Below are 11,901 nucleotides of genomic sequence, written 5' to 3' on the forward strand. Positions count from 1 at the left end.
TTGTAAAACACTTTTATACTCTAAAAAAATAAAAAACAAACAAACAAACAAAACAGGACTTTATTCCTGTAATAATATGCCTTTTGTCCTTGTAAAATGACTTTATTCTTTAAATAACCTCCTGATATGATTACAAAACCTGTTGACCAACGGAAAGAAACATCCCAGCACTGTTCTTACCAGCAAGGGTTTCTCCACCAAGTACTAACTTATGCTTATATTTTATATAGTTTATATATATATATATATATACATTCATATCGTCTGATAATATAAACGACCATAAAAATGTGTTTTCTTGATAGTGAGCAAACTTACAAATTCAGCGGGGGATCAAATAATTATTTTCCACTCTGTACCTGCAGCTACTTAGTGCACTTTACTTCTCTGCTTCAGGCTCAGCAGCAGCAGCAGCAGCAGCACAGAGTCCCCGCAGACCTGCCGTGCTCTCTGGATGCCAACAAACAGCAGAGGCAGCTCATCGCCGAGCTGGAGAGTAAAAACAGGTGAGGGAGTGAACGCCCCGAGCAGGCATTGTTCTTTTTCTTTGTTTTCACAGCGTATGAGCGAAGTTGAGGCTTGGAAAAAGCATTATTTTTTTTTTTAATTGACAACTGTATAAAAATGGTCATAATTTGTATATTTTGTTTTGTGTAATGTATTAACATGAATTCATACCCTCCTCACATGTTAGTAGAGTATATCATATAAAGTATATACTGTATAAACATAATAAAGCCCGCGACCCTAGTGAGGACAAGCGGCTCAGAAAATGGATGGATGGATGGACATAATAAATCTCTGAACATGCAGCAGATGAACTCTTTTTTTGGTTGGGTTTATGCTGCCTCCTAGTGACGAATTATCAAGTATTTATTTGGTTTGTGTTTTTGACCTTTTTATTCGAGTCAATTCAGTTTTATCTATCGAGCACCAATTCGCGGCAGAAGTTGTCTCACACATCCGTTCCCCCAAAATCTTTGCTCCCTTCATTTACAGTTTAACGACAGCTGCCAGTTTTTAACTGACATGTAGTCATAATACAGAAATGAAACACTTCAATTTCAAAATGCCCAGCCTATTTCTTTTGGAGAACATTATAATTGTCTACATTTTTGTCTTTATAATTCTGTCAATATTAAAATATAATAATAATAATAATACATTTTATTTGAAGTGGTTACAGGGTAAAATGACTTTTTTGAATGATACAGAAATGGAAGAAAATAGAACATGAAGGAAAAAAAATGCATTCTAAATACGTTAATAATAAATTATCTTATTTCAAGTGGGTTAGCTCTTGATTATTTCAATATTTAGTATTAATAAGAGCATGTATTATATAATTACTAAATATAATCATACGTTTAAATTTTTACCAAGCTATTAAGTTAATACTGAACTTAACATAGGAACTTACGTTGATACAGAACTGATTACGATGAATAATATAACTTAATAAAAGAATAATAGTTTTTTAAATTATAATAATATAATACTTTTTCATATTTATCTTTATTTTTATTAACCATTTGGACAAACTTAATATTGCCCTGAAACACAAGTAAATTCAACATTTAAACCCCTGATAATAATTTGAGTGCTATATATACATCTTTTTGATTATTAATATTTTAGATTTCAATGATACATTCAATCTTATGATAATGTTTTTCTCATAAATGTATCATTATTTCAATGTGACTTCGAGACACATGGTTCTGCAGCCACAAATGTATGATAATAATACGGTTCTTTTGCCTCTAAAGCGTTACCGCATGCATCATTTTCCCTCAATGTTGCCACCAACACCCAGCCAAGTCTATAAAATCGCACATTCATCCAGCAGTCATCATGGCGGGAGCTCCCCTTGACCCTCGTAACAGTCATTAGCCACTAAAGGGCTCTGAGGGGCGCATTATGTGCCATAAATTACATTTTTGTTGTTTTTTTTTTTGGTCTGTTTGTGCGTGTCACACAGAGAAATCCTGCAGGAAATTCAACGACTGCGCGTCCAGCATGAGGAGGCCTCGCAGCCGCCGCCAGACAAGGCTCAGCAGAATCCTACTCTGTTGACTGAGTTACGACTTCTCAGGTAAGCGGGGCCCTCTCCATCCACCACGTAACATACAGCACATAATTCAATTTAAAGGGGATGTATTATAGAAAATTGACTTGTATACAGATACTGTAGTTGGATCTCTGGGGTGTCTGCCCACCTATCAAGTGTGACATTAAACAATTAAATCGTTTGTGAGCTGCTTAGGTCAAAAAATGTATATAAGCGAGCCATTCTGAGTTTTACCGAATTGGGGCCAAAACAGTGGGGCCAATTTATATAACTCCGCCCCATTACTGAGTTTGTCCACCCACAACTTGGGAGCTAGGGTGGGTGAAGATCCATTTTTAAATGATAGTCGGACGACACAGAAGCACTGTCATGTCAAAGCCCCCAAAACAAGCAGAGCTGCAGTGTTAGCACAAATTAGCATTAGCCAACTGTGCTATCAGTGTTAGCTTTTGATAACCAACACAAACGTCAGTGTTGAGTGAAATTGTCAAGATGGAGGTTGACGGTATTTGTGTTTGGTGGTGTTTCCTGCGCACACTCGCACGCCAAGTGTAATTTGGCGACTTGGTGATGAAGTGCTGACTTCTTCACAATTCTCAATCCTTGTTATTAAGATACCAGGGAAGTTTTTGCAATTTGGGGAGGGGGACATGCTGAATATATCTGGTTAAGAAAGAGCTAAGTATAGATTGTAGCTGCTTGACTTACTCTGTTTTTTTACATTTTACTATGGATGTGACATAATGATGTCATCAATCTGTACCTTTTTTTTCCCTCCCCTGTCAGGCAACGCAAAGATGAGCTTGAGCAGAGAATGTCGAGTCTGCAGGAGAGTCGCAGAGAGCTCATGGTGCAGCTGGAGCAGCTAATGATGCTTCTCAAGGTAGCGGAGACAAGAGCCCTCCATCTTTTTCACGACTTCATCCAGTCACCGTGCTTTCTAACTTCGGAAGGAACGTTTTTATACATTGTGTTTCATGTTGGGAAACTACGCTTGAGATAACAGCATTCAAATTGATCCATTTTGTGTTTGGTATTTGCAGGTAGTGCCGCGTAATATATATTCCAATAATGTAGTGTCAAATGTATCATCATAAATATGTAAACAAGACAATTTTAAGTCACGCTGTAAAGAGAACCATTCGTCCATTTTCTATCGTACATACCAGTAGCGGCTGCTGGAGTTTTCTCCAGGGGTTCTGTCTGTTTGTCTGTATCTATCTACCCATCTATCTACACTATCTATCCATCAAAGAAGTTACACAGTGACAAGTATTAAGAGCATGTAAACATCAACCTACAAACAACGGTAAAAACCACATCATGTCAGCCTAGCGGTTTTAGATTAAGATAGCAACCTAGCACTTTTGGTTAATGGACTGCAGGGTAATCGGTACAGAAGATGGATGGATGGATGGATGGACTTTATACATTTTATGTAAAGGGTAAGTGTATTATTGTTTGCTGGGAGATCTAATGTTTGACGAACTTTCGGACACTCTCTTATTTTGTAACATGCCCCCCCTGGAAGTCAATCGACCAGTCGCCACTACTACACCCTCACTAGTGTCACAGGTGGGCGTGAGCCTGTCCCAGCTGACTTTGAAAGGCGGGGTACACACGGAACTGGTCTCCATAATGGCAGGGCACATATAGACAAACAAGCATTCACACTGACATCCACACCTACAGACAATTTCGTGTTTAATGAACCTAACGTGCTTGTTTTTGCAACGTGGAAGGAAGCCGTAGTACCCGGAGAAAAGGGCGGACATACAAGCACAATGTATGACAATGTCAATTGCAAAATGGGAGCTAAAGAAGCTTAAGCTTTGATTGAAGATGCACATACAGTAAACTACTTTCTACATTGTCTTTAAACATGTAGGATGCCTTCCTACGTAGTGTAAAAGGATCAATATGAATCCATTCAAACATGCACGGGATGGGCGCATTCCTATTACATGCTAGAGTAGATTCAAATGGACCTTAACATAATGTGGTTGTTGTTGTTGTTTTTTTCCCCACAGCTAGCTGAGGAACAGAAACAAGCTGTAAGTGCGAAAAGTGTGAGGGAGGAAAAAACTATTTAGCCTATGTTTTGAACTGAATAGTCATTGTTGCCAGGTGAGCATCTTGTATCACAAAAAAATGGATCAATTAAACAGCCTTTAGTCTCAGGAGTATGTCGATATTTAATGTAATTTACAGTAGTACCTCACATAGTGGCTGGTTTATTTACTCCAATGCAGAGTACCAGGTGTACTGTATTTGGGGGGAGGCAATTATTTGAACAAATGTATTTTTATCCATCCATCCATTTTGTTTACCCCTTATCCTTACCTGGGTCGCGGGCTGCTGGAGCATATCCCACCTGTCTTCGGGTGGGAGGCGGGTTAGGGTTTTCCCAACTTCGGTAGTAGTAGCAGAAGCGGGACAGCATCTGTGAGTGAAGGTATTCCTCAACAATGTGCCGTTTATTTGTTCCGATGAAGGATTCACTGGCATCTATTAGTGTGGAGGCCACTACTTGAGGATGCACGATATGAGCTTGTAACAGTTCCAAGATACAAGGTGTTCACTCTGGGCAGCCACAGCTTGTAGCTAGATGCGGTAACAACAGGAATAAAGCAGTGCATGTAGACTGATTTGACAGACTGCACATACTATGTTTCTAACCTGTGTATAATGCTTCAAAACAATAGAGGTGTGCTTTGAATTTAACACACTGTGGGGGAAATATTTGTTATCCCCTGCTGAATTTGTGGGTTAGCTACTTACAAAGAAATGAACAGTCTCTTAAAAACAAGAAATGAAATTTAAAAAATAAAAACAGCCCCAAAACATCATGTTTCCACTACACATACTGGAGTTTGGTGTTCTTTGGGTCATACTCTTGATTTTTTTTTTGTTCCTCTTTCAAATACAGTGAGACGAACGAGTTGATACAAAATAGCTCAATTTTGAATTCATCTGACAACAGCACTTTATTTGAAGCCATCTGAGGCATTTACAGTAGATGTTCACTGGGAAACTTAAAGCGGGCCTGAACAAGTGCCTTGTGGACATTGCGGGCACTGCAAGATTTCAGTTCTTCACAGTTCTGTGTGTTACCAACTGTCTTCGGATCGTTAACAAGTTCCTGCCATGTACTTTGAGACTGCTCTCTTACCTTTCTCATGATCATCCTCACTGCAGGAGTCAAGATCTGACACGGAGACCGAGGGCAGTTGACGGTCATTTTGTCTGTTTTCCGCTTAGGAATTAATGGCAGGAATAATTGTCACCTTCTCACTAAGACGTTTGCTGATAGTTTTATCACCCATTCCAGACTTGTGCAGGTCTACAGTTTTGTCCCTGACATCTTTTGACAGCTGTTAAGTCTTGCCCATATAGAGATTGGAAGGTAAGAAATGGATTTGTAGAATACGTGTGATTCATACCCATGACCATTTGAATTGATTGTGCACATACAGTATGTGCTCCACATGGGCACCAGCTAATCTGTGGGAGCCACAATTCTAGCTAGCTGAGTTGTATGAGCTCAATTAGTTATTTAACTGAACAAAAATGAACAATTTATAACATCTATTTGTTTTTGTGCATTTTGCCTGACATCATAATTGAGCAACCATGCAAATTAGAGACCGTTAATTTCTTTGTGAGCAAACTTACAAGTTCAGCAAAGAATCAAACAATGATTTCCCCAACTGTAGCTTGCTACGAGAAAGATGTCCTTATGTGATCTTAACGTGTTGCAGACTCAGGGACCTGGCTCTCCACGCTCATCACCCAGTCACACCGTCAGCAGGTCCATCCCCACGCCCATCCACTCGGACTCGGCCGGAACCACCCCGACTCACACACCTCAGGATTCCCTCATGGGCGTGGGAGGCGATGTTCAGGAGGCCTTTGCTCAGGGTAACGCAACAAGTTTCTACACTATTCCAAAAAGACTGCAATGTGGTAATGCTGTATGTTGTGAACTCATTTAGGGCTGTCACAATGAAATCTTTTTAGAATAGAGTTTCCTATTGATATTTTGTCAAGTACTTGAGTAATCGCCCCCCCTCATCAAAATCTTAAGTATTATTATTATTATTATTATTATTTAATGCTAACAAGCATTTTATTCTCAATTACGAGGGCTGGATTTCTATCCTTAAACTGAATATTTTGGTACGGAGTGTATGGTATAAACAGAATTTGATACAACAAAATCAGCCTTTGCTAAATGGTTAGCATTCACGATTAGCATTAGCATGCTAGTAGGTAAAAAATAAAATAAAAGCGCTAACTACCCTTCAGCTCACACATACATCATTTTATATGTACATTACACATCTAATAATGTCTTAAAAATCACTTACAGACGCTCCTCTGTCGTTTTTGGCAAAGTTTATCGATGGCCCAACTCTGCGTCCATCTGCAATAAATATCCTTGTAAAACAATATCCTTGTTTCTGGTGGCTCAAACATGATTCCGGGGAGAACCTTTTTTTTTCTTTTGGGTGCCGGTGGAGGTTCGAGGCAGAAATTCTGCGTCGACCTATATTTGAAGTCGACTCAGCCGAGTCATTCAATTTTTTTTCCCCCAGCCCTAAACTCATTATCTGTTCTCGGTCAAAGGTCCCAGGAGAAATTTGAGAAACGACCTCCTCATCGCTGCTGACTCCATCACCAACACAATGTCATCGCTGGTCAAAGAGTTGAATTCAGGTACAGCTAAAATGGGAGACATTCTTAATTCTAACAGTCTTTCTTTTGCACAGGCCATCAATGACATATTTTTTGTCCCTCTCTATTAGCTCGCGCTCCTGTTTGTAAGGTTGAAGGTCGAGGGGTTGAAGCTGACCCGCAAATTTCTAAGTTAGTTTCATTGATCTACACAAAATTGGGTGGACATGTCTCTCGTAACGGGACACACAAAAAAGTCACGTCATAACAGGTGGTGAAGCGGCAGCAGCGTTACGACGCTCAGTTATAATCAAGTAGATAAAAGTTCTCGCAAACTACATCGCTGGGTCACTAGCAAGTTAACGTACACACACGTTAAAAGAAATGAGATCAACAAAAGCAATAAAAACAGATCAGTAAGGACGAGAGGAGTGCTGGGTCGTGACCATCCACACCGCTGCTGGCAGCCGATGGCGCCTCAAAAAGACGTAGATGTTCATTTGCGGCACTTTTTGTTATTCTTTTCATTTGCACAGTAATTATTATATGACCATTTTATGCTACAAAAATGCAAAATAATAGTTTTAGTAAGTGTTTTACAACTACGCTTTACCCCTCGCAATCATTTCCTTCTACGTCATTTTCGGTGCGCCACCAACTGGCCCAGCATGGGAAATGAATCGGACAGGCTTAAATAGCATTTTGTCATCTCCTCTAGTATTGGCTTGTGTGAAAAGTATTTTTTTAACAAAAAAAGTTGTGAATTCTAGCTTTAAGGCTTCACCATGAAAAACGAGGCGCTAGGGCCCATTCATTGCTGTTTGCAGTTTTAATTAGCTTTGTAATGGCAGAATTCTTTTGATACAGCTCTTGTATTCGATGTAATTAGACTGTGCCTAATGTTGTGGCCAAAGTGTACATACTGTATATATTTTATATTATGTTCTTTGTTCATTCTGGATTCAAAGATTTGTATCAACTGCCATGTTCTCTCTCAGAGGGTGGAAGCGAGACTGAGAGCACTGTGGATTCCGATTTCGGCCGCGGCGACACATTTGCAGTAACAACAACCACCTCAGATCCCTTCCTCAGCTTTAAGCCCAGGATCGCTGCGGCGGAGCAGGAAGAGGAACGCTACGGGAACGACCTGGAGCGGCAGCTGGAGGACGAGCTCAAGTTTGAGGAGTTCATCAAGCATCGGCAGGAGCCGGACAAAGCCTGCATGGTGAGCTCTCCTTTTGCAAATGTCAAGTGGAGCCATAGAAATTGGGCTCTAACCTGCTGTTGTGTGGTGTTGGTGTTTACTTTGTGCTTACAGGTGACGCTGCAGCAGTGATAGTGCTGCTCCAGGACACTGGTGAATATGCACGCCATTATAGAAAACAAAAAACTGCACAAATTTGAATTGAAATCTAAATTGTTACCTCGTTGATTCCTGATTTGAATTTAAAACAATGTAAGTAAAACAATCATGGTTATGTTTTAACATTTTGTTGGGTTTGAATTTTTTAAAAGAATTAAAATAAATGATTTAAAATGTTTTTTAATTTTAAAAATAGTATTTAATTTTGAAAATATTAAAAAACATCTTTTTTTTTTAAATATTGAAGGATTAAAATACAATGTTAAATGTTTCATTTTAATGTTACAATATATGTATAGTCTCCAAATAATTAAAATAAAATGAGATTGATTTAGGGCAGCACGTGGAAGACTGGTTTGAGCGTCTGCCTCACAGTTCTGAGGAGCGGGGTTCAATCCCCGGCCTCGCCTGTGTGGAGTTTGCATGTTCTCCCCGTGTCTGCGTGGGTTTTCTCCGGGCACTCCGGTTTCCTCCCACATCCCAAAACCATGCATGGTAGGTTAATTGACAACTCTAAATTGCCCGTAGGTGTGAATGTGAGTGCGAATACTTGTTTGTTTCTATGCGCCCTGCGATTGGCTGGCAACCAGTTCAGGGTGTACCCCGCCTCCTGCCCGATGATAGCTGGGATAGGCTCCAGCACTCCCGCGAAACTAGTGAGGATTAGCGGGTCGGAAAATGGATGGATAGATTTTTTACATAAATGTTTTTAATTTTTTGTTGCCAAATCTCTTTTTTAAACATTTTTTTTCAATAATTAAAATAAAATGCTAAAGAATTTATTTTAATGTGAAAATGAAATGTTTACAATTTGTGGAGATACTTTCAAATTGACATTGAAAATATATTTGGGTTTCCAGGATTTTTCAAACTTAAAATGAAATGAGAAATGTGTTTTATGTTTTAAATAAATATATAAAAATTGTAATTTACATGTAAAAAAATATATGTTTTAATGTAGACTCCATAAAAAATGAAGTTACTCTTTTCAAACTCCCCCATTTGATGCTTCTTAAATAATGTATAATTAACATCAAAATGTTAAACATTATTGCATACAGTAATTCTATTAGTGACATTGTGTTCTTGTTCACAGATGAGCAATATCAAAAGCAACAATAAGTGATGACACTGGACGCGACGACACTGGCCAGGATCCTATAGCTTAAAATATAAGTTTGTGTAAAGAATCTATATATTTTTAACCAACCTCATATTTAAGGTGAAACTGTGAGCTGATGAATAAGTCAAGAGATTAAAAATCACCGAGCGCTCTACTATTATTATACCACAGGTGCCATATCAGCCACGTGATTATTGTTTTTCGCTTTGTATTTGACTTATCAAGCCAATGTAGAAATGTACTGTTTTGTGTCTGTGTCTCATCTGATTTATGATCCAATACAAATATATTTGAGTTGTATTTTTTAAATATACAATGCTGACCTGGTCAAATTTTACCACTACAGTGGAATCTTGGGTTTCGTGATTAATACGTTCCAAAAAGTCTTAAAACCTGAACTAAAACTGACTCATAGGAAAACTGAAGCAATATTTCCCAATATTAATCCGTTCCAACCACTCAAAAATATTAACAAAATAAATTTAAAAAAGTTTTTAAAAAAATAAAAACAAGCAAATATATATATATATATATATATATATATATATATATATATATATATATATGACTAATGAAATGGATAAATTAACATTAAACATCACATTTATTTTTATTGAAGACCGTCGTACCAAAACTAGTACAAAACTGAGGTTCCACTGTATTACCATGTATTTCCTAATCTCATTGTTGCATGTTGTTTTTGTGACCTATATTTCAGACATCAGTGATGATAACAATATACACTGCCTTAGCTTCTTGGAGGACAGTCAAGCCATCATTGGAGCATGTACAGTAGTAGCCAACAGCAGCATTCAAAAGAAATGCACTGGAAAAGAAAAGAAACACTGTAAGATGACTCTTAAGATGTAGTTAACCGATGTAATTACGGTCATGTGATAATTACAGTTATTTCTGCTCAAAGTGGCCACTCTTAACTAGATGGGAGAAGCATTAGATTGTCATGTGAAACTAGAGTTAAAAGCAAAAACCACAATATTGCGGACTGGAATTGAAATGCTAATCGTGTGAACATAATGGCAGATCATTTTGAATGCTGCGGTAAGACTCCGCACTTGATTTCATCTGACAGAATGTTTTTGTGTTTTGTTGCTGATGTTTTGGTTAGCAACAGAGTTCAAATGAGCCAAGTCGTTAAGTCCTTAAAATCTCCGTGTATACCATTTTTGGAATGAGAGAAGTAATGTTTCAGCCTTTTTTTGTTGTTGTTGCCTAATGGGAAAAAAATTGTCTATTTGAGGGAGGTATTTATTTGTCCTGCGCAGACCCGGCAGACTAATTTGGGCATGGCATCTATTGGAGGCACAGCCACTATTAATAATAATAATAAGCAAGAAGGAAACATGACCGATACTAAGAACTGAATTCATTTGGGAGACTGTTTATGTGCCTAAGTGGGTGCTACTGTTTTGGTTCGCAACAGAGTTCAAATGGGCTCAGCAGTTACCGCTTTAATGAACAGTAGCATCTATAAACTGAGATAATTACACTCACTACGTGTTTTTCAGTAATATCATGTAATATTAGAACAAAAAATAGCAAAAAGAAAACAAGACTTGAATTCATCTGAGGGACTGTTTATATGCTTCGGTAGGTGCTGCTGTTTTGATTAGCAACAGTTGAAATGGGCTCAGCAGTAGACTGAAACAATAGTATCAATGAACTGAGAAGTTACTGGACTGCATTTCTTGAATGTGTTTGAGGGAAGCGTTTATTTGTTTCAAGAGGGGCACGGTGTCTATTTGTGATGGCCACTATTTGAGGAAATACTGTAAATTATATTAAAAAAAATAATAAAAAACATATTAACATGATTCACTTTTGAACACTGAACAGGTTTACAATCAGGTTTCTAATTGAATGTTGCCCCATCTTTTGTCATTGTTTCGTGTGCTCCAGACACATGTAAGTCGATGTAAAATGTTGTGAGATTTGCCTGCTGTTGATCCAAGGCCGCTGTCGGTCATCTGGTGCAGTGTTGGCGGAAGCAGGATGTGATGTTAGCGAAGGAGCTAACCTATATTTTGGTTACAGCACTGAAGAAAGTTAAATAAAGAGTCGTTCGAAACACAGCCCCAAGTCTCCTTTTCATGACATCAAATTGTAAAATGAGTACCGGAATATCTATTGTTTGGACTTATTACGTAGTTCTTGCTGTGATTTTTTATTTTATTTTATTTTATTTATTTTTTTTGCATGGTTGTGATGCATAATAAAGTGTTGACGCCATGCCATAACTCTTGCCCGGGAACTCCTTTCTATTTCATTTCAAGCACGACACACTTGAGTTGCTCTGCTTCAGCACTGTACATTTATTAGCTGTCGTAAACTCACTGCAAGCTGTCTGTACACGACACGCGACGACTGCTCCCTGGTGTTCACTGTGTTTTGTTTTGTATTTATTTTTTTGGTTCCATGTTGTCAAATTGACTTTTGAAAATCAGATGTATGTACCGTACTGCATTGTGTTACATTATGAAGGACATATTTTTTAACATGCAGTTAATTCATTTAAAATATAATGTAAAACATGAATCAAATTAGAGTATAGTGTATACTGTAATACCAACTCTCTTTTTTTTTTGGGGGGGGGGGGGGGGATGATGGAAATGCAAAGGAACAAAGGAATATTTAAGTTGAACATTCCTT

General features: G+C 38.1%; 1 protein-coding gene across 17 annotated transcripts in view; it reads left to right on the forward strand.

Annotated features, from left to right (window-relative positions):
* Window positions 1-11,495, forward strand: part of dtna (dystrobrevin, alpha) — a 33,572-nt gene extending 22,077 nt beyond the window's left edge. For 12 of the 17 annotated variants that reach the window (XM_061796793.1, XM_061796789.1, XM_061796798.1 and 9 more), the window contains 9 exons: window positions 397-506; window positions 1,982-2,095; window positions 2,858-2,954; window positions 4,102-4,125; window positions 5,833-5,992; window positions 6,701-6,790; window positions 7,747-7,973; window positions 8,067-8,105; window positions 9,208-11,495. In XM_061796793.1, coding sequence (XP_061652777.1) covers window positions 397-506; window positions 1,982-2,095; window positions 2,858-2,954; window positions 4,102-4,125; window positions 5,833-5,992; window positions 6,701-6,790; window positions 7,747-7,973; window positions 8,067-8,084 — 840 coding nt within the window. In that variant the 3' untranslated portion in view covers window positions 8,085-8,105; window positions 9,208-11,495. The remainder of the gene's footprint in view (window positions 1-396; window positions 507-1,981; window positions 2,096-2,857; window positions 2,955-4,101; window positions 4,126-5,832; window positions 5,993-6,700; window positions 6,791-7,746; window positions 7,974-8,066; window positions 8,106-9,207) is intronic. The other 5 variants (XM_061796795.1, XM_061796807.1, XM_061796805.1 and 2 more) reach the window with 2 other exon arrangements.
* The last annotated feature ends 406 nt before the right edge of the window (window positions 11,496-11,901 follow it).

Source organism: Phyllopteryx taeniolatus, chromosome 14 (assembly GCF_024500385.1).
Source record: "Phyllopteryx taeniolatus isolate TA_2022b chromosome 14, UOR_Ptae_1.2, whole genome shotgun sequence".
In the NCBI taxonomy this organism is placed as follows: Eukaryota; Metazoa; Chordata; class Actinopteri; order Syngnathiformes; family Syngnathidae; genus Phyllopteryx; species Phyllopteryx taeniolatus.